This window comes from Syngnathoides biaculeatus, chromosome 23, assembly GCF_019802595.1.
Source record: "Syngnathoides biaculeatus isolate LvHL_M chromosome 23, ASM1980259v1, whole genome shotgun sequence".
Taxonomy (NCBI): domain Eukaryota; kingdom Metazoa; phylum Chordata; class Actinopteri; order Syngnathiformes; family Syngnathidae; genus Syngnathoides; species Syngnathoides biaculeatus.
The window spans coordinates 6,503,584-6,526,795 of NC_084662.1; the positions used below are offsets into that span (position 1 = coordinate 6,503,584).

Genomic DNA, 23,212 nt, shown 5'->3' on the forward strand with positions numbered 1-23,212 from the left:
TGTAGGGGAAAAAAAAAACCCAAATAGATTATGTAATCTGTACCAATCATGAAAACATTTCAAGTGGGAGTGAGAGCATTTCAGTAGTGTGTGAGAGGTACTCTTAAATGATCTCAGAGACTCACATAGGATTGTCACAGCGTCATAGATTTGCTCATTTGTATGTGAGGTTGTGTATTAAATATGGGAGAGCATTTTACTTTCAGTACATCTCTGAATACGTCACAGCGACAGAGATTTAGGTCAAAGTGTGAGGTCTCACTCTCACTCAATTTCCGCACCCCCCGCTATCAAAGTCAATGGGTGCTGCGCGCTTTCGGCAATGTTGTTATCAGAATGATATCGCAGCGGGACAGCGTGGATTTCGCTCGTTTTTATACCGTCACGGACCCCACGAAGCACCGGAAAGGCTACACGGTTTACAAAGTCACCGGGCGGGTGAGTGGCGGGCTCGCGACGGCTCCACTTCACAGTTTATGCTAATAATGCTACCTCCGGGTTAGCTAGCGGTGTAGCTTGAGCTAAGCCAGTTGCGTTATTATTATGTAAGCGCACAATAATGTCACTGACAAGATAGCACAGTTGGTGTTTTTTTTTTTTAAATGTGGCATTCGGGTCGTTTTCCTCCGTAAAATACCAATTGTGTTTTTTTTTTTTTTTTTTTCCCCAAGTCAACGCTAAAAGCCATTCGCCATCTCAACCGTAAATGAACCTAACAAGAGCTAAGCGTAAACTGCGTAGCTGAATGACACGCTAAAAACACAAATAACGCTACACTTCAATAATAAAAGGAGGGTGGGTCGGATAATTAAGGTGTTGGGGAATCTGTTTGAGTGAATTCAACAGCTTGTTCCATTATTACCGTTACGGTACATACAGAATGACTATATTCCGAATTTAGCAGTCTACGTAGTGGTGTGTCAGGAATAAGGATTCGGGTAAGTAGAGCAGAACTTGGAAATTTGCGTAGCAGTTTGTCTCAATACGGGGATAAATGATCAACATTGTTCATAATGTACATCATGGAAAAATACCAAAGTTCCGCTGAAGAAACACGTAATTTAACAACCCAAAATTTCAAGCCTTACCTGATTTGACAGAAAAAAAGAACACAATTTATTTGACAGCTATACTGTATTTGAACTTTATTCAGAGTTTGTTTAGCGATGTCTCCATTTTCCCAGTGCCACTCACTACAGAAAGAATCCATTGTCCCCCCTCCTACTTCGTATTCACCAGAACAATTTGATTTTCATCCCCCCCCCCCCCCTTCTGCTTTTCCACAGATCATTTCGCGAAAGAACCCAGAAGACATCCAAGAGGTAAGGCATGCAAACATTTTTCATTGTCACTGGGTTGCGACATTATAAAGTGCGCGTTTCGGCAGCAGTTTTTTGTTTTTCAGTAAAGATGTCCACTTAGGAATGTACTCTCACGCGGAACTTGGGCAAGTGCATGCAGCGTGTTGTCAATTACTACTTGGAAGTCTCGCCAAAGAATGAGTTCAACAGGGAAGTGAGGCCAGTTTGTTGCAGACCAGCGATTTGGAGCAACTGGACCCCGGGATCTTGACTTGAGGGCTTTCACGTTTTCTTTCACATCACTCCACCGGCCTTTGTGTGGCTTGTTCTCCAGATAACGGTGTGGAAAAGGTACAGTGATTTCCGGAAACTTCACCACAACCTCTGGCAGCTGCACAAGAATGTTTGTAGCCAGTCAGAACTGTTTCCACCCTTTGCCAAGGCGAAAGTTTTTGGTACGTAACCTTCTTATGTGATTAAAAGTTTGTAAATGTTTGAATAATATCTACCTTGGTCTAATTGACATCCAGACATTTAGATGAAATAAGATCTGTTGTTTTTTTTATTTGATATGGTATTGAATGCGGACTTTTTGGTAACTCGGGGGTGAAGAGTTTTCTGAAAAACGTTAAAAAAATGTGCTGCTCTTTTTGTAAGATGTTACAGTGTTTCTATCCTGGCAAAATACTGTATCAGGAAAGAATAAATTACATGCATGTTTCTCACAATATTTCCTTTTTATTCAACTTACATTTTCATTTTTTCTTGTAATATCCCAGGTTTATCATCCTACTCCTGTATCCCATTTATATTTTTGTCAACTTAAAATGTTTTTTCTTGTAATAACCACTTTTGTTTTACATTGTGTGTGCTTTATCTGTACAAGTTTAATCTTGAAATTACCGTGGTACCTCTACTTGAGAAATTAATTCATTCCAGAAGTCATTTTGTAATGTGAAGTCCTTGCAAGTACAGTAGAAGCGCTTTTTACATGTGAATAGCCTAATCCGTTCCAAAAAAACCCCTAAACATTCAAAGTAATAATAAAATTATTTTCATTTTCCTTTGGCGTTGGGCGACTATGCAAAGGGAAGGGTGAGCGTGAGAGGCAAAAGGCATCGCGGGGTGCAGGGGAGGGGGCAAATGTTTGATAGGTAAGAGAAAACTTACGCACGCGCACAACTTAATTCCACAAAAGTTTCTTGGGGCCCATAGTGAAGAAAGATGAATTAAACCTGCAAAAAACTCACAAAAAAGTTGTACTTTCCCAGCGTGCGCTAGCACGTGACCATTTGTGAAAGCGCTAGCATGTCATTCGGTGACGCTCCAATGTCCAAGGGAAACAAAAAGCATCATGGGTAAAGGTAAACCATTTAGTGATTTATAGACCAGTAGCAGAACTTTAAACTGTACCCCACCCCCCACCCCGATGGGGTTATCTGCAGCTGCAGAACTAATACACAGCAGACGGCAGTGGTTTGTGGCTTAATTGAATGCGTGTTAGCTTACATTTGCTTTTTTTATGCTCTTTCACGTTCAGGTCGCTTTGATGAGTCCGTGATTGAGGAGAGGCGGCAGTGCCTGGAGGATCTGCTGCAGTTCTCAGCGAACATTCCCGCCCTTTACGGCAGTCAGCACATTCAGGAGTTCTTCAAGGTAAGACGTTTTTGGGTCAATTGAAGCACACAGAACCCCGATCACAAAAAAAAAAAAAAAAAACGTGACCCAGCGCGTTTTGACACGCGTCGACCAGGGAGGCGAAGTCCACGACTGCTCGGAGCTCATCGGACCGTCGTCTGAGCCCTTTTACGAATTCCTGGCCGACTGCAGCTCGGATGGTGAGTGGCCGTCTTGACAGTTCCTCTCGACCGAGTGACTGCTGAGAGTAAAGCTTCCGTATGTATGTTCTTGTGATTCAAAAAAGGCTTTTCAGTGGTTTGACTGCTCACTTGTAATATGCTTCATAGTCTCAATTAAAAAAGAAAATGGGCCTTCTGATTTAATGGCGTGGCTACAAACTGAAGAATCCAACCAGAGGTGGATTCTCTCTCCGTCCCTCTCATAATGAAGCTCCACCTCTCACGTCGTCATAGCTCCTTGGGCACCAGATGGCGCCAAAGCGCTACTTTTCTATTAGACATGGCTGCAAACGGGGAGTGGTCAATCTTTAATGGTGGATATGATCCCGCCCAAAAAATCTGCATATCCATGAATTGTGAATATGCTGAGTAATACAAATATGGAACACACCATGTATCTCCCATACTGTCAAAAGTTGAAGTTATTAAACAGCAAACCCATGTATATTTTTTTTCATTCTTTTGACCAATGAGAATTGCTAAGGAATCGGATTGATAAGCAGGATCGCGAGTGGAGTCGGAATCTGCTTTAAATTGTGATCGCTTCCCATCCCGAGATGGGTTAGGCTCCAGCTCACCTGTGTCGCACAAACAAAGACAAAAAAGGTTGACTTGACTAAACTTTGCCAATTTGGATTTCTTCCTCAGTTCAAAGAGACAAAAGTTGTGGCGAAGATTTGACGATCACATCAGAGTATGGAGGTAGATATGGTGTCAGTCTTGTTGTTGATCCGATTAGAGCTGCCGTCCATACTGCGGGATCGGTCCGCCTCTTCCGTCCTCGTCTTTCAGGCCCGTCCAGTGACAGCAGCGACTTGAACTCGCTGCCCGTGGACACCGACTCTTTGGCGGAGCTAGACGATGGCATGGCCTCGGGCCGCACGTCCCCGAGCCAGCCGCACGAGGGCGCCTCCGGCGTCAGCAGCAGCAGCAGCCCCCGCTTGCCCTCCCTGCACGATCGTCGGCGTTCCCCGGCCCCGAAACCGGAGGGCAACCGAGCTGGCCGCGCGTCGCTCTTCTCCAAAAAAGCCGGCGGCCTCAAGGAGAAACTGAAGGGCGACTACCTGGACAAAGCCGGCGATCTTATCTGTGTGGCGGTGCAGAAGGAGAAGGATCGGGACTACCGGGCGGCGTTCGCCTTCTACAGCAGCGGAGTGGACCTGCTCCTTCAAGGTGTTCAAGGTCAGTTTGCTCCAGAGTTGCGATAGGCCTAATCATCACTTCCTTGACCCCTGTAGTGGGCCTCAAACTTTGAAGCGAACATCTCGTTCTAAGTGAACGAACCTCACGCTGCAGGTGAACCGAGCCCGACGCGGCGAGAGGCAGTGAAGAAGAAGACGGCCGAGTACCTGATGCGAGCAGAGCAAATATCCAGCCGGCATCTTTGCAGCCACGTGGGCCAAGGATCTACACAATCAGTGGTGAGCCACAACCAAGTAGCTCATCGATTTGTAATCTTTTTAAAAAGAAAAAAAACATTCCTTTCTTCCTAATAACATGATGTCACTGAACCGCAACGCTTTCAGCAGCAGTTGATGGGGACGCAGTGCTGCGTATCCACCAGCAGAGGGAGCCGGCAAAGTCTTTCTGACGATCTGGGTGCTTACAGGGTGGTGGGCGTCATCGATAAGGTCAGTTGAACGATGGACTTGAGGATTTCATAAATTGCTTTGTGTCATCTGTTAATAACACTATTACGCATTTTGTGGAGTTGGAGACCAAGACGTCACGCCAATTTCACTCGTATTGGTTACCCCCCCCCCCCCCCACCCCTTAAGTGGTGCCTATATAATAATTTTTTGGGGGGGAGGGCAGCTGATCTTCCTTTGTTTGGTGGCAAACATTTTTTTGTGTGTGCTTAAGCAAAATTCATCCATCCTCCCATCTCCGCTCTTCCTACAGTCGTCTTTTCAACAGCAATAAAACACACATAAAGATTAACATGATCGTGTAGTCGAGAGAGGTTGTGTGCGTGCGTGCGTGCGTGCGTGAGTCTACACGTTTAACAGCAGTTTTGACAACCACCAAGGTCAGTTTGGGTTGCCGGTTCTGTCAGCCAGCTGCCGGCGAAGCAACCTCACTACTCAGCCGTGAAATGACTTGGCAAGCGCCTCAGAGAGCGCCACACAACACTGACTCAATGATGCGCACACCCTAAGGAGAATGTTGACACGAGTTCAGAACGCCGTCGCTTTGTCGGAAGCTTCACATTTCGAGAAATCCCCAAATTTCGCTGGGCTTCCTTTCCTTGTCGCATCCTTGCGCTTTTCACTTTTAATGGGGACAGAAGAAACAGATGGAAAGAGCTCCTCACCCTTTTGCCACTCCCCTACACGTTCCCCCCCTCCCTGATGTTTGTGTCTTAATTATATTAGCTCCCTGGCTAGCGCCACCGTTCTGTTTACTCACATCTCCATTCATATCCATTTAGCCTGCACCTGTTTGGTCCCGGCCGGGGTCACGCGGTGAGAACGCGTCGGCGCCGCGCGCGCGCGCACACACACACACACACACGGACGGACGTAGAGACGCACTCACCGGGTCGCGCACATATGCTGCGGAACTCCCCAGAGACGGCGATGATGGAGCGCGAGAGCGATGATGATGTTAGGAGAGAGAGCTGCAAAAATGACGATATCATAGACGGGAAGGAAGCCCCCGCAGCCGATAATTTTTTTTTTTTTTTTTTTTTGAAATGGTAATACTGGCGGCGGGCGCGAGAGGAAGGTCGAGATTCATGGGTGGCATCGGCGACATCTGCCCACTAATTTGAAACGGTCGACATGTATGACAAGTCACTGAATCAAAAAGATGACGCCATCAATAAATCCTCCTCCTCGTACAATATTAATAAAAAACATCATTCTTTCTGTTTTGTTTATCTATTTTATGTAAGTACAGAATGTAGTATTGGTATTTGGAACACCGAGACTAGCAAGGTGGGATTTAGCGCATTTTCCATAAGAAATAGGTAAAATACATACATGTACACAAATTCTGTGCACGGCAGTATTACAAGTTCAAATTATATATTCATGTATATATGCAGAAAACTACCACATTCTTGACTGTTTTGTTCAACCATAACATCTTCTGATTCTAATTGCGTTCTGTTTGCGTGGAATCGCTCTCTAAATTTGTACAATCTTAACTATTCATTTTATTTTAACTGAAAAAAGTCAACCTGAAATCAAATGGGCCAACTGTCACAATGCGGACGATAAAAATTATAAATGTTGTGTGTCTTTGCTCAATAATTGACTTGAAGCACATTTGTTTGCGCCCATCTGGTCCGCTAATCAGCTAATAATTTGAGCCCTAATGTGCTTAAATCAGTGTTTGGTGGCTGTGACATTGCTTTGGTAAACACCGCTGGGCCTGATGGGTTAATCCCCCCCCCCCTAATTTCCAGTGTCATTTAGGGACCAGCATTTATTTTGCGGTGACCCCTCTCCTGTTGGAAGACGAGCCAGTCGTTGCACAACAGGACCACGATGTCAGAACCCGCCCACTAATGACACTTTTCCACCGCAGGTTCTTTTGGTCACGGACAAGCGAACACGAGAGATGTTCGTCATGAAAGTAAGTGTACTGTAGTGTTTGCGTGCGTGCGTCCCGCATGGCGGTTGTCCTGACTGTGAGTGTGAAGCGCGCCAGACGCCCGTGTGCGTGACCGGCGTAATTGATTCTAATGGGCCCGTTCCCGTCAGCTCCTCTGCTCGCAGGTGTGAGACGTGTGCCAGATGTCATCGCGCAGATGACTTCACATACACGCACGCGCTCGTAAACGGACGTATCTGCAGACACTTGCTGCCAACGTGAGCCTGATGTGCGAGATTTGTGGGGCTCTTTGAAAGTCGCCGGCGCTGTGTGGCGCGATGGATCTCGTGACTTTTGGGTTGGGGCGCGGCTGGCAGCCGTAGATAATAGTAGATTTCCCCTTTGCCGCACGTCCATCCAAGTACGCTCTTACGAGTATTGATACACTTTGTGCAATAGTTGCGTCTTCCAGCTTCCTTGGGGGGGGTGTTGCAGTTTTTCCCCGCCTAAAAAAAAAAAAAAAAAATCACTTTTTGTCTTTATCAAAAGTACTTGTATGTAATACATGAGAAATATGATTTGTCCCCTATTTCACATCCTGTGTCCTTGAGATACAAGTTTTAATATGATCCACGATCACGTTTGTAATGTGCCATTGAAATGAATGATGATGCCATGAATCCCTTCTGCCCCCAACGTCCCCAAAAGTGTTTTTTTTAAATAAGGAAAATAGCGACCTGTACAGTAATAACAGATAATTTCTGCACTGCGATTAATCTATGGCAGCTGCATTGGCGCTCATGTGTCGGTTATTATAATAAAGACATGTATATACATAAATGGCAAGCAAACCAAAACGAGCAGGCATTCCAAAAACATTTTCTTGCCTCAACTTTGTGCTCGCATTCAGATTTCGTACTTTTCTTTTCAAATATTTCTTGCTTAAAGTATTATGACACCCGCACAAAGACATACAATTCATTCGCCCATTTCCCAATACGCGTTAGCATTAACGTTACGTGGTTTTGAATACACTAAGCGGAGTTCTCGTAAGTCGGGTCAGTCGTATATCACGGCACTACCATGAATCGTAAGGTTGGTAATTCCTCCAAAGTGATATTTTTATACTGGACACGGCTTTGGCGACTACGTGAGTTTTTCAGCAAACAACAGTTGTCGCCAAAAATCCACAAACGGTCGCGTTTGCGGAGCATGAATGTACAGACGTTGACAGTTGCGCAGTGTGACGATGTCCGAAATGTCAACATTCCCCTTTTTGTCCGCCGTCAGGGTCTGAGGAAGAGCAGCGACTGCGGCCGACTGAAGAAAACCATCACGCCCCGCTCCGTGCCTCACATGGTACAGCTCAAAAAGCTGATCGACTCGGAGGACAGCGTCTTCCTCCTGCTGCAGCACGCCGAGGGTGAGGCGCTTCATCTTTGGCCTCCCGCCTTACGCTGGTCTTGGCGTGGGTGTCCTTGTCCAGGGCAGATGTTTGATGGAGATGGGGGGGATGTCACAGGCCGTTATTCTGATACCAGGTGGTGGCGCGCTTCATTAGACGGGCCCACATCTGGGCCTCACGTTTGGGTCGTGGGTGAACACGTACAATGCACGGAAGCCTCACCACTGCTGTACTACTCGCTTATATAGTGTTCACTTTTTTTCATTATTATGATTTAATTTTGAGGGTTAGGGAAGAGTGTAGCGAAGGGACGGCCACTCCGTGTTCTTTAATTTGACTCAGCAGGCACTTAGCAAACTACCTTCTATTTGTTCATTTAGGTGTTTTGTTTTCCCCCTAGAAATTGGTTGATTAAAATGTCATTTTTTAAATTAATTTATATGACTCAATAATTGGTTGAATTATTTTTCATGTCAATGGGAAAAAATGTAAAATATACTTTTTTAAATGTGCATTTAATTGCCACTGATGCTGGCTTTCAAATGTAGGTCAATTTCATGAATTATAATGAAAAAAAGTAATCTTGGTGTATTTTTCACAAAAACCTGGCATTTCAATAGTTCTGGCATTTGAATAGTGTGGACTATTTATATCCACTTTAGAAACAAGTTATGATGCGTATATGCACTTAAAATCGTATCCCAATTTGATGCAGTGAAATATATGTATAGTGTATTTACATCTTCAATGTCAGCAAAGCTTCAACTGTGACAAATTAAGTAATTTAAAAAAAAAAAAATCCAAATGTCAAAGTATTGACGAGAGGTACGTGGATTCAAACTGAACCTCCGTCCCATTTGGTCCCCAATGCTAGTTTCTGTTCCTGTAATTTTGCATCTAAATGGTGAATGTTGGCCTTTTTATTTCATCTTTTCCTCCCTTTGCTCGCTCTGCAGGTGGTAAGCTGTGGACCCACATTGGGAAGTATTTGCGGGATTCCAGTCCAGACGACAGCTTTGAAATTCCTTTCATCCAGAAAAGCCACACAGTAGCCGTGCACTCGCCACAATACGGCGCGGGTTCAGATAGTCCCAACCGCGGGCCCGTCGCTGGACGGGATTCCGCGCCCTGTGTAAGCAACCAAGTCAAAGACGCTGCTGCAGCCTTCCCGCATCGAAGCGGCCTCGTCGCCAAGATCGGGAAAAAAATGGCAGCCTGCTCAGACTCCGGCGCCACCTCTGAGGAAGAGTGCACCAACAGTTATTTAACGCTTTGCAACGAGTACGAGCGGGAGAAAGTGGAACCCGACGCGCTGGAGGAGGACAACGAAACGAGGGGCGGCCAGGAAGGGTCGGCCCACGTGGCGCCCGGGGCCGCCTCCTCCTCCTCCGCCGCCGCCTCGCGGGGCCGCCCGCTTCCCAGGAGCGATGGTCCGCCCTCGGCGGCGGGCTGCCAGGAGCTCGTCTTTTTTGCCAACGCGCCTGACAAGAGGCGAGACGACGAGGGTTGGGACGACGGCGACGTGCAACGGGCGCCGCCGTCTCTGGACCGGTCCAAACGCACGCCCATGGCGTTTTTCCGGATTGACAGCAGAGACAGCGCCAGCGAAGTGACCTGCCTTGATTCAGGAGAGCAGCAGCAGCAGCAGCCGCCCGCCTCCCATAAACAGCCCCCCGCTTTTTCCCCCTCCGAGGTCGTTGATGATCTTCCAGAGCTCGCTCCGGAGGTGGAGGGCCGCACCGCACAGCTTTGGGGGTCAGATTCTTATGATAAAGGTTGCAGTGAGTCAGTGCCGGTCATTTCTTTTAAAGAGGCGGCAGCGGAGGATGAAGGTCATCCGCCGGACCTCTTGGTCAATCTGCCCGTAACGAGCGGGGCCGCAGACTCCCGACGAGAGGAATCGGAAACTTCCGTGCCGTGTCCGGGCCTTGAGGTCGCGACCTCTCCTCAAAGGTCCATCAAGCCGGATGTTTTACAGCTCCCGGGCCAGTCTGAGGGAGAGGAAGAACAGCGGCCGTCACCTTTGTGTGCGGCCTCCGCGAGTCGTGACCCGGGTGTCGCGTCTTCATCCGCTTTGACCTCCCTCTGGGACGACTACAGCTTGACATTTGGGCAAGAAGACACAGAAGAAACGTCTGCTGAACCTCCGTGCCACCATCGGGACTCTTTACTCAGCGCAGGCCTTCCGGCGGCCTCCTCCCTTTGTGAAAAAGCAATACACACACACGCAAACGCTGAACTGCAATACCGTGAGAAATCGCCGGCGTTCGACGCGCAGTCGGCAGCAGTTTCGCCCGACGGGGTTGCATTCGACAAAGACGTATCGCGGCTCTTTGCCGAGCTGGATGAGATGTCGCTGGCCGCGTCCCGGGCTCGTATCCCCGAGGCCTTCGTCCGATGCTGGGCCGTCGAGCTCGTCGCGGCGCTGGATTCTCTGCACCGAGAGGGCATCATCTGTCGAGACCTCAATCCCAACAACATCCTCCTCGATCGTCAAGGTGAGCAAGAAGGTACAACGGGCCCCTGTTGGATAGGAACGGGCTGCACCTCGAATAGTGAAAATCTGTGGATAATTGACCTCTGTTATAATTGCATTGAAGGAAAACTTTTTTTTTTAACAAAAAAAAAACCCCAATCAAATCTGTGACAACGTGAATCCACCGCTCAAAACTACAGAAGAACCAAAGAAAGTGTTCCTCAACCTTTTATGGAGCCAGGGATCATTTTAGAAAATCTCACGACCGCTCCCAAACGAAAATGTCGCAAAATATGCAGTGAACCCCAACATATTTCTGGCAGTATCGTTTGGCGCCATCTGGTGGGAGGAGACCCAGAAGAGGAGCCTTATTTTGATTAAAAATAATCCTTTTCAGGCATTTGGTAGCATCCAAAGGCTATTGCAGTGCATTATAAGACCTTTTGCTTTGGCGTTAAGATAGCAGACTGAAATTTTAAGCGCTTTGCTTGTTTTAAATACAAAACTATGATTAACCGTTCAGGCAGTACCTTAATTAACATTTAAATACTATCAATTGTCACACAAGTGAATAAAGATGTCAATTGCTGTTAATTTTAAAGTGTAAAATCAATTGCCTACTTGTGCGACCAATGTGTTGACGACGGTGCAAAAAAAAAAAAACCCAAAAAGATGGCTGCTTGGGAGGAGAGTCACTTTCCATAATCTTTACGCGCCGTGCGATCGGCTGACGACCGCCCACCCGTCAGTCGTGATCGTTGTACCGAAATAAAGACGAGAGAGCGTGCTTTAGTAGGTCACAGATTCCTCCCAATTTTCTTGTGTTGTCGTCCCACAATCATCTCTTTCCACCTCGTTATCAACAAACGTCTAATTAGCTGAGTGGCTGTTTTAGTCTCCCCCGTGGTAATTATTGTTCTAGAGGGTCCATCAATGTGTGCTGCGGTGTATCATTCTGGCTAGGCCCGGCTAATGGCCACGGCTACCTAATGACACCATTAGTTCTAATGATGGCGTTAACGGGTAGCCGCTAAACAGGAGTAATCGTCGAGGCGGCGCGCTGGAAACGGCTCACGGAGAGGATTTGTAGGGAAGCCGAAAGGAACTGGTAGAAAAGCAAGTGCTTTGGAACACTTTGACAAGTTACAAAGTCAGAGTGACACTTTACTGTCCAAGGTGTTGTCTTTTTTTTTTTTTTTTTTTTAAATATTATCTTTTTCCTTTCAGGTCACGTTCAGCTAACTTACTTCTGCAGCTGGAGTGATGTGGAGGAGTCCTGTGACGAAGAGGCCAGCGCTAACATGTACTGCGCGCCAGGTAAGAAATCATATCTTGCTTGGCAACGCCTTTCACACTGTGTGTATTACTACATATTTGCTGAATTACACACAGCGGGGTCACAAACGCTGAAGATCGAGCCCAATTTTGAGCTTTTTATTTTTGGACTAACTCTTATAAATATGGTTGCAGCCATTGGATATTTTTTAAACTGGGTATTCTATCAGGTAATCGGATAAAAATACATTTGGAATTATAAACAATATAACATACAGCCATCATTTGTGTCCACTTGGGGTCACCATCTTCACGTTCTACTGTAGCATCTGTGACTTTTCAGTGTACTTGATGTGAAAAGGGAGGGCCTCGTCCGGTGAGTGACGTGGGTGTCAGTGGATGAGTGTGCTTAGCTGATGGCTAAGTCTATTTTTGACTGCTTGCACAGACATTACAACACTGATGCGTTACTTTCTGTACACAGAGTATAAACATGACACCAACAGACATTTGGCCAGAGATTTTTCATCTCCATGAGGTTTTCCTGTGTTAAAAATTACATTATTCCCCTTTTCCTTTGTGGGGTTTCTTGAAATCTTAAACAAATCATCCAAGATGTTATAAATTGGAATCTCAGTTTGCGTCACAGCTTTGCTTTTGAGACGGACGGAGCAAATCCTGTTGTAATTCCCTTGCCCGCCTCTGAGGGGTGCTGGTGTGCAATGGTGAGGCCAGCACAAGCGTGCAAACGCCGCTCGTTTGTTGCCCTCGGCAGGCTAGCGGCGGCTCTGGCATGTTGTTGAAAAGCTGGCAAAAGCAAACAGTTTGCTGCTGGATGAGGGCACGTTTGTATGTTTTAATTATGCCACTTCAGACACTCAAGTGGATCAAATGTTGATGTGTTTAAATCCACATTTCTTTTTGGAAAACACTTCAAGAGAATCTTAACACCCACTTGGCTTATTCAGATCGTTTATCTGTCCAGGAAGGTGCAGTGATGCCTTTCTTTGCAACCTCGGACATTTTGTCGAAACGTATAAATATGCGCAGTCCCGACATTTCCAAAAACTTTGGGGAAAAAATATTTCATTACAAATGTGTTGGTTGTTAAAAACATTTTAATGAAACGTTTGTTACATGTTGGTTTTATTTTTTTTTTTTGAAAAAAGAGCAGAAAATATTTGAAGAAATTAAAAATCATGTTTAAATGCATGTTTTTCAACTACACAGTTTTTTAAGGATTAATCCATAAAATGGCTTTATTAATTTCACACTTGAGAAAAAACATCTTGTCTCATTCTTAAGCAATAAATATTTGTCAACTTTAAAATATCCTTAGTTTTTGAGGAAAAACAAATGCAGTAAATAACCGCATTGCGCTCAATGTCTTCAGGGATGAGGCACAGAATTGATTTAAATAACCTAAAGACAATAATCTAAATAATCCTGTGCCTTAATTCAATAAAAAAAAAAAAAAAATCTGATCTTTTGCTTTTTGGATTTGAGGTGTACTTACTTTGTTTATAATATCCTTTTACAGCCCAAGATATGTCATCGAAAACATGTCTAGGATAATCCAAAAAAATCCCTTCGTATAAATATTCAATTGTTCATTACTGTCTCTTGGGTTAAAGATTGGTCAGTAGGGGGCGTCTGATGCCTTTCTAGCGTCCACACAGCTCTCACATTTCTCTCGGCCTTTTTTCCAGGCATTTTTCTTTGGACTTTTGTCTGATATATCAATCAGCACTTACAACATGCATGGATCTTGTGTATTTACTTGTCGATGCAAACACCAAATAGGCCGTTTGTGCTCGTGTGTGTGTGTGTGTTTTTTTTTTTTTTTTTTTTTTTTGTCCCCCCCCCTCGCCCTTGTTATGTATGACTGTTTATCCAGACAGGGTCAGCTCTATGGCTTCATTCCTGATGACAGATTTATGACTGTTTGCCAGAGAGCTAGCAGGGGGTCTGCTCTCTGTGTGTGTGTGTGTGTGTGTGTGTGTGTGTGTGTGTGTGTGTGTGTGTGTGTGTGTGAGAAGGAGAGAAACATGTTTTTAAAGCACACACTGAAAAAAAAAAAAATAGGGAGGGGACTTGGAAAAATCCAGTGGCAGTGTATTAATCTCTTTATTCTGCACTTCCGCTTATTTACTTTCTCACCATCAGAGGGCAAATGTTTTAGTTTGTAATTAGCAAAGCAAAATGAAATAAAACCAAAACATCTGAATGAATGTTTGAGGAACAGAAGCAAAATGTAATAATTTTTCTTATTGCAATGGAGGCAAAGGACACTTTGCATCAACATCAATGACACAAAAGATGTGAGCCAACAGCGACCTGAGGTTTTTTTTTTTGTTTGTTTTTTGTTTTATTAGTATGTGTGTGTTCTACTCCAGATAATATTTTTTTTTTTCCCATCACAAGTGTAATTAATTCATATGCATCCCACCCCTGGACAGATAATTATTGTAAAATTGAGTTAAAAAGCAAGAACCTATAAAAAATGTTTTGTTTTTTTTTTTAAACCCATATTTCTTTAGACGCGGCTTTGTCGTCTTGAATACTTAGGGTGTTATGTTATTTTCAAGTTTTTGTTGACTCGGTCACGTTTTTGGTAGCCAGGTCACGAGTCCTTGCCCTGTTCAGTACTGATTCTGTTTCTGTTATCATCATATTTTGCCTCTTCGTCATGACTGTTACCGTTCTGTGGGCAGTATTGTTTAAAAAAAACCCTGAAGTGATTCGAAAGCGCAAATTCAATTTTTGTTGTGGCTTGAAAAGCGCAAAATCATACAAAGGATGCGAGCTGCCAAAAAACCGCTCCAGCACTGGCCCGTCATACTGTCGGGTCGAGGGGCTCCCTCCTCGTACTTCCTACCTGCTTTAACAACGCTTCCTCTTTCGATAGAACTCTTCGGTTAAGCATTGGAGGAAGTTGGCGTGACAGGAGAAGATCGAGAGTTCCTTACGGCCCACAGGAGAGCGGAGATGTGATTTGAGATACAAAGCAAAGTGTGTGCGCTGCATTGTTTGGCGTAAAGGGGAAGAAGAAGAAGAGGCCACGAGGTGAACGTGCGGTATTGTCGAACTCTTCTGCATCCCACGTTTGATTTCCCATCTCAAGTATTCGCCCGCACATGCGAGTTGAAGGCAGAGTCACTCTGCGGAAGAGTTGTTTGGCGATGACCTGTGGCCTCTGGACGAGGCTAATTCCCCCCTTTGCCGTCCTCTTTCTCCCCTTCGCCGTGCCTCGCTCTGACAGAGCGGTAAGTGTAGCCAGCTCCACTGTACTCTCCCTGCAGCTCCTTAGACATTAATCCATTGTGATGACATCGACCTTGCTCTGAGACGTGCGCGTGTGCGCGTGTTCACTATCGGCCCTCCAGCGAGGCGCTACGCAGGTATCACTAGTCCGTTCAATGACAATCTTCTCTCCTTGGCTGTCAAAACAGTAATCGTGGGGAGCCCCGAAGACCGACCGCTTGCTCAGTTAGCGAACACCAGCGAGCGCTATCGTGGCTCGCTCTAACCTTGGCTGCAAGAGAGCCACACGCGGCCCGCGGAGTTCCTCCGGGAGGCGAGGGGTCTTTGTCCCTCGTGTTCCCCCAGCTGAGGAGCCCGATCCCTGGGCGCACACGCACAGGGTCACTGGCCCCCCATCCCCCGGGTGACCACCCCCAACGCCGCCCTCGGAGGGCGGAGACGAGCGAAGTTGAGCGGCATCAGAAGCCATCTGGTGCCGAGCGGAGCTAGCAACACTTTTTGACTTTGGCAGAAGGCCGACACTCTTTTGGGTCTTAAGTGGGGGTACACACGTGCTGATAATGCCGCCCGATTGGAGTGTTTTTCCTTTTTAAATTTTTTTTTGGGGGGAGCCAAGTCTGCAAAGGCTCAATTGTCTGATGCTTTGGAAACATTACATGATTATTTGGGGTGTATTTAGTATATTACGCCTCTGATATGCTCCTAAAACGCACAACAATCCTAAATTTCACCCTTGCACTTGAACACGTGAGCCACAGCGTCCGTGATTGTGACGTGAAACTAGTTGATGGCAAGCGAGCTGAAGACGCAAAGGCTGCGTTGAGTGTTTGCTTACCGTCCTCCAAGTTATGGTAAAAATGACGAGAAGAGTTTGCAGCCGAAATGTTCGGTGGCAGATAAGATTCCCGTGTCCGCGCTAAGCACAAGGGGGAATCGGGAGCTGAAAGATGAGCAGAAGCACGAGGGATGAGAGTCATGCGAGAGTGCGAGAGTGCAGCGCTCCACACGATCGTCAGAAGAGGCTACACGCAGCTAAGGAGAAAAAATGAGCTTCACAAAAAGTGCACATTTTGAAAAATTGAAATTTCTCCTCAGGCTCCGTAAGGCAACTTTTTTTTTTTTTTTTTTTTTTTTTTACTCAAAACAAGAAAAAAAAAATCAGCCAATGGAACGAGTATAAACAGGATCGTGTACGTATCATAAAACAAGTCTTCAGTACAGTATGTTGTTTTTTTTACAAAAAAAAATAAGATGAATTTATTAGGTGAAGGTTTGAGTTCTTGCAGCGTCAACTTTTCTTTTGGCGGACGGATTTGCCATTAAAGTTCAACCTGAGAGGCTTTCCACGCAAGGGCCACGTAAGTAATTCATTAAAAAGGCCAAAGGAAAGTCTGACAAATGATGTGTCCTCTGTAATTAATTACTGAGAAGTGTTAAATAATGTCGCTTGTCAAGATACAACCCTCGGGCCCGCGGAGACGCCTCAAATTGAAGGAGCGAGCGAAGAAAGCGAACAAAACTCCGTTGCGCCGTTTGTTCTCTTGTGTCGGCGCTTCACATTTCTTAATGTGCACGTTTAGTCTGAGTGTGTGTGTTTGCTGTTGGAGGTCGGGTCATGCAGATGGTGTGAAGTTGCGGCACAGACGGTTTCCTCAATTTAACTGCTTTTTTATTATGCAAATGGGGCTTTTATGAGACCCACTCCGTGCGTGCGTGCGTGTGCGTGCACGCGATCCTTTTGAAGCAAGCGTGTCCCGGCGCCGCTGAACGACGACGACCGATTCAAGTTGTCGGCCTGTAACAATGTGGAGGCTTTTGAAAGTGAAGTAGCTTCAATAGCCAAGTTGAATTTCTTGTTTGAAGAGAAGCGCGTGCGTGCAAATCCTCCACCGTCTTTCGAGACGGACTCAAAACGTGTTTTCATTTCAGAGGTGGGAGGCATCGGCGAGGAGACGCCGGCGTGCGATTGGTGGAGTTTGGGTGCCATCTTGTTTGAGCTGCTGACAAGCATGGTGAGTCCCAAAAGAACCAAAAGTGCTTTTCTTTCTTTCTTTCTTTTTTGTGGATGAGGTATTCCAGGACGCCTGCACCTTGATTGGCATTCAGCTGTCGCACTCTTCATGTTCTTGCCAGATCGTGTGTGTGTGTGTGTGTGTTTTGTTGTTGTTGTTGTCGTCGTCGTTTGTGTGAGCGAGGTGCGTCTTGGCTGCCGCCTCTCGCTCTGGTTCTCCGGGAGCGCCAGGGGTGTCCGTGTGACTTTCTCCCCCAGCTTGAGCTCCATCTGCCGGGCCACGGGGTCAGCCCTCCGCGGGGGTCTATCCTGGCTCCAGGAGCACCGGCGCAAACCTTACGTCGGCGCTGAAGGTGAAGACCGGGCCAGCTCTCGCAAATGCCGATGGCTCGGCTCTGTCTTCGAAAGATGTGGAATGATTGGAGGGGGGAGGGGCTTGTCTGGAAGTCTCGCTAGCTGCTGTATGAATCTACAAATCCAATACAGCAGACCGCTTCACAACAAATGCCCAATTTGAAATTCCAATCCCCAAAAAGTCCCTCAAAAACGTGTCAGTCACCATATCTGACAGAACGCAAGCATGGCTGGACCTCTGGTTTCGGGCCTCGGGTTTTTATGTCGTGAACAACACAACACGTGGGGTCCTCGATTCATGACGAGATTTCTAACCCGATGGTTATTTACACAATGAAAAGCATTTACAGTGCATAAAAAAAACAATTAACTAAAAAAAGAAACCCTTTAATCATATATATCAGGCTTGGTAGTTTGTTTAAATCAAATAAATGGCAAGCTTCTCCTTTATCGCATTAAGATTACAATCGTTACTTAAAAAATTGTCAGCACAAATGGTGAAAGGTTTCAGGATGGCAGTCGCTTGGCCCCGCAAGCGGTTGATTCAATGGCAGTTATTATCCACAATAACATTTGTTTGAAATCTGAACAAATCAGATGTGGCCCAGCATAAAGGATCAGATTATGTTTAACATTGGAGGTTACACACACACACTTACACGTCGTGCATGTGCAAAAGGGCCCTTCAATTTTTCGTTGTCTATTAAATTTAAATAGAGTGTAACTGTTTGCCAGTGGGCATATTTTCTTATCAGGCATCAACGGTGCCCATCAGTGTCCCAAACATGAGATGGGGGTGTTAGGTTGGTGTTATTGTGTTTAATGACACACGCGCACACGCGCTTACCTGGGGAAAAAACCAAAGTCAGTCACACAGATGTCTCCTTTGATGATTACGTCTGGGTACCGTCCTGGCAAAGACACACACGCAAACACACAGACACGAGCGCAAATAGTGTCTCTTGATCCTTGCAGGATAAGATCTCGCCCGGGGCAGTCTTGACTGCGGCCAGGAACCGAGCCAGAAGTCCCGCAGCACGTATCAGGAGAGAGGGAGCGAGGCAACAGCTCCAGCTGGGGGTGGAAAGGGAAGGGAAGGGAAGGCGGGGCGGGGCGGGGTGGGGTGGGGGCGGCATCGGTGCCCCTAACACAAACGAAAAGCACAGCCTGCCACACACACACACACGCACACGCACAAGGATACACACTCATCTGTCGTTTTGGGGTGGGGGGGGGGTTCTGTCGGGAGATGCGCCGCTGCGCCGCGATGATTATAGGCCATTATTGTCAATTATTTGAACAATAAGGCTTTACTGTGCGGTTTTGAAGAGCACTTACAGGTCTTGTGCTCCCTTTCACTCACTCAGTTACTTTTTTGTTTGTATTTTCGGGCGAGTGCGCTATTTTGCCTTCTGCTTGAACCCTGCGGTGAACTTTTTGAAAATTTGGATGATTAAAAACCGTATGTTTTCCATTCTGTGACACACACAGGCAGTTCCAAGAAGAGCGTAACCGCCGTCATCGTTGTTGTTTCAGGTGCTCGGTCCTCCTCCTCCTCTCCGGCCGAGGCTCAGCGGGTGTCGTCACCTTTTTTTGTTGTTTTTTTCTCCCCCCCCCCCTGTGTTTGCGCTGATGGTTATCTCTCGCCGCAGTCGCTGCTCCAGTGCCATCCAGCGGGAATCGGACGCCACACGGCGCTCAACATCCCCGAGTCGTTGTCGGAGGAAGCCAGATCGCTGCTGGAACAGGTGCTTGTGCAAAGCAAATACACGGCTGCAATGACGACGTACAAAGCAAGAACTACTCTTCAATTATTTTTTTTTTCGGGAAGCCCAAGTTCAACGTATAGCCACAACTATCTATACATTAGCAAGAGAAAATGTGATTGTGGCTCTCACACAAAGCCCCAAATTATTAGAAACCCCGCCTTCGTCTGATGCAGTGCTGTTCTACACAACTGCAAAGTCAACAATTTTGTCTAGGGATCGTCGTCACATCTCTTGGGAGACTCGTACATTATTCGTGCACTCAGTGTTGTAGACTCGTCACTCTGCACTAATTGCACATCTGTCATCGGCCAATATTTGCCACTTTTGCTCGCGAACTATGGGCACCCTTTGCACCATTGCGACTACCAGATTTTCGCTTCATTACAGGTTTCCAAATTGCTGGATGACGCTGCGTCATTTGCGCAACTCTCATTGTATCGGCATTGCTACATTGCTCGGTGACTCGGCGTAGTATGCTTTTATGTCTAGCAAAAGTATTTTTTGTCAGATGGCCAAAAAAGTCACAGTTAAAAACACTGACTATAACTATTTTATTATTAAATGTAACCATGCAATATTTAAATGAATGAATCCAACTGAAGTCGATGCTACTTTTGATTACAATTGACTTGGTGTCCGCTGCCTCTTGCCAAAACTTGGTCCACGTGGCCTCCAGCTCAGCCACCAAGAGATAAACCGTATGCAAAATGGCCGAATTGTGTTGTTGTCATGGCGGAACTTTGGTTTTGCTGATGAATCCGTTCCAGAAGGTCTGACTAAAACCCAATCGCATTAAAACCAAAGCAATATGAATCTCATGCATTCATTCCAGACACTCAAAAATATCGATTTCATAAGGAATAAATATAGTCTTATGTAGAGAAATCTGTATCAAATAAATATGAATGAAGTGAAAACATGAACAACTGGACAAATGATCCTATTGTCTAAAAAGTGGTCCAAAAGACGTAAAGGCGTATTCCAGAATTCTACACAACTCTCCCGGTCTGCTCGGCAACAGCGATGGTGCACAAGCGACAGCTTGCATGGTGACGTACTTTTTGGCGTCGGTCGGACGCTTTCATGAAATGCGTAAAATGAACACGCGATGATGCTCGCTCACTCAACACTCCCAATTACACCTTTTTTTTTTTTTTTTTTTTAAATATGGTAACTACTGGGACAGAAAATGTATGAAAAAAATGTAATAAAAGACAGAATTAAAAAAAAGAATGCTCTTCTGCATGGCTCCCGTTGCTGAGGAATTGATTTCCCGTTTGCCAGTTGCTGCAGTACAACCCGGCGGAGCGGCTGGGCGCGGGGGCGGGCGGCGCCGACGACATCAAATCGCACCCCTTCTTTGCCAAAGTGGACCGGACCGAATAGACGCTGCCCAACCCTTCCAAGGATGCATGCTGGGAAACTGACCGTCACTGTTACACTCCAGGTAGACAGAGTAGAGACAAGAGTCCACTTTTACGTTAGATTTGTTTCATTGGCCTTGTGTGCAGTTCCAATCTTTTCTGTTTGCTCGACTGATGCGCCACTAAACTTTGTTAGTTTGACACTCATTTTGTTGTTGCTCTAAAAGCCACGAGCAAGACCAAGCGGTGAAACTTTGCAATACTTGCACTGACGGCGAGCGTGTCGAGGGCCTTGTTGTTTACAGACGAGCGTGGCCACAGAGATTAGCCCAAATCAGAGTAGTTTTTTTTTTTGGTTGTTGTTTTTTTTTAAACTTGCAATATCAGGGGTTTACTATGCAAGTTGGGAAGCAAAACGTGGCCGAGCGGGAGGTGTGGGCATTATTTCAACGGGCTGGAATTCTCTCTCCATCCAAATGAATAAAGTTTTGGAGAAAAAAACCGAAACAAAAACTTTTGTATACGACGCACTGCACTAAACACTGAGTTACTGTTGTCACGTAAGATGAGAAACCATATTTTGTGTAAATATCCCTTGAAAGGACCCAAGTTTTGCATCAAAGAAACTTATCCCTACACTAATGACTGAACTTTATAGTGAACATTGCGGTGATGGTGTCTTGTCAGTTTTGCACATTAAATCCTCCTTATCAATCTCTTTAGCATTTTTTTTATTTGGCCCCGTGTGGACCATCCGTACTGCACTCACTCGGCAGCGACGGCGCCGCCGTCTCGCTTCCTTTGAGCCCGGTAAAGACGTTTGTGTACTGCTCACGTCACGCGCGACCGTGGCCCGAATGTGAGCCGGCTCCGTGGCGCCCATACATGCGCACATTTTTTTTTTTTTTTTTTTTAAATACTCACAGTAGGGATATTAAAGATAAAGCCTTATGTACGTTTTGGGATTTGAACTCATTTGCGTCAACCATTAGAGATGATCAATGTCACTGGTTACATTGATGCTGATCCAAAAGAGGACAAAAAAATAATGGATAGAGATAATAATTTGTAAATGAACTGTTATTGTGTTAAATTTATGTCTAGATTTTTCATTCCTATTGTAAAATGCTCATTAATAGCTTACAGTGAGTGAAATAGTTCTTTTATTGAATAAAATGAATCTTTTTAGGGGGGACTCTCAGTTGAGATAAAAATGTTTGCATATTCCAATTATTGCAATTAGACATACATTAGTAATCAAATGTTTTCCAAGATTTTATGAATGAAATGTTTTAATGTAAACATTTTCAACTTACTTCCTGCCGATGCAAGAAGTGTGTTGAAAAGGCTTCGGCTGGCCCTTTTTGGAACCATCTTGCGGTGCAACGGGAGCGTTACAAACGCTCCCCGGTGAGGAGTCAACTCATCCGTAGCTCAAGATGGGAGAGGATGTGGGAAATGAGCAAGGCAGTGGTGCGGTGGGATGCTTTTAGAGTCTCCACCGTGTTGGGTTTTTTTTCATTGTGTGTGATTCCAAACTACCATGTGGGTAATAAGTAGTTCACTGATCTTAAATGTTTAAAAAAAAAAAATGGAATTATTCTCCATTTTCCAATCTGCTTATCCTCACGGGAGCCTGTCCTAGCAAAACTCCGGCGACAAACGGACTACACCCTGAACTGGTCGCCACTCAGTGACGTCATCGCTGAAAATGAGTAAATGTGGATTCTATTTTCATAGTCGTTTATCATTATTTTCATGTAATTGCGAGCCGCGAGCGAAGTCGCCGTACGTGTCGTAATGTCATCCCGATAACAATGTAATTACATGGGATGAAGTCCACTTAGCAGACTGTATGAACTGAACATGAACCCTCTCAGTCAAAGCTTCTGTCACCCGCAATGACATATTCATACACACGCACAGGTCAGGGAAGTTGTTACGGGCGCCGCCTCGCCTTCCCTGGTGCCCACCTCGTCGGCGGCGGGGTCAAGCATCGGCGGCGATTAGCGCTCGTCAGAAGGCCCCGTCTCTCATTAGCGGGCGCGCTCGGGGTGAGAGGTTCCCCCCGGTGCCGAGGAGAAGCCTGTCAATCTCGCGCCGGCGCGGACGCGAGCGAGGCGCGTCTCCGGTGCGTCGGCGGCCTCCTCCTCCGTCGCGTGTTTGATGCCGGCGGCGTGCGTTTGGGCTTCAGAGGCTCGCTCGCGGCTCCCGTGAGACGTATTCAAAGTTGTGCCTTTGCAAAGGTAATTTTCTGGTCCCTCAGCCCCCCAAAAATGCTATTAACTGTCATGACTTGAGTTCCCCGCGCAGACGTCAGCGTGTGAATGGCAAAACGGCAGCACCCGACTTAACCACAGCATGGAACCCGTCCAATTGTATGTCAGGATGTGAAACGTTTTCATTTTTACAGCCTTCCGTGGTCAAATAAATTCAATAATATTGATACATTAAAAGAAAGCTGCATTATATTTTTCTATGAAAATATAATGACGGGAATTTAAAATCCACATTTAAAAAAAAAAAAAAAAAGTTTAGACGCAAGGCACTTTTCCATTTGAGCTCTTTCTTCCTTCCTTCCTTCCTAAATCATG

The 23,212-nt window shown here is 45.8% G+C and overlaps 1 protein-coding gene across 2 annotated transcripts; it reads left to right on the plus strand.

The window, feature by feature from the left end:
• Positions 1-211: 211 nt before the first annotated feature.
• rps6kc1 (ribosomal protein S6 kinase polypeptide 1) lies at positions 212-20,821 on the plus strand. Of its 2 annotated transcripts, none has more exons than XM_061812395.1 (16): positions 212-438; positions 1,287-1,322; positions 1,636-1,756; positions 2,842-2,957; positions 3,055-3,139; positions 3,809-3,862; positions 3,953-4,342; positions 4,457-4,581; positions 4,687-4,791; positions 6,695-6,742; positions 7,991-8,123; positions 9,062-10,603; positions 11,809-11,898; positions 17,050-17,132; positions 19,138-19,233; positions 20,539-20,821. In XM_061812395.1, the coding sequence occupies exons 1-16, from the start codon at positions 337-339 to the stop codon at positions 20,638-20,640; spliced, it is 3,228 nt and encodes a 1,075-aa protein (XP_061668379.1). In that variant the 5' UTR covers positions 212-336; the 3' UTR covers positions 20,641-20,821. The 2 variants fall into 2 exon arrangements, with proteins under 2 accessions (XP_061668379.1, XP_061668381.1); XM_061812397.1 differs by having other exon boundaries at positions 4,690-4,791.
• Positions 20,822-23,212: the final 2,391 nt, after the last annotated feature.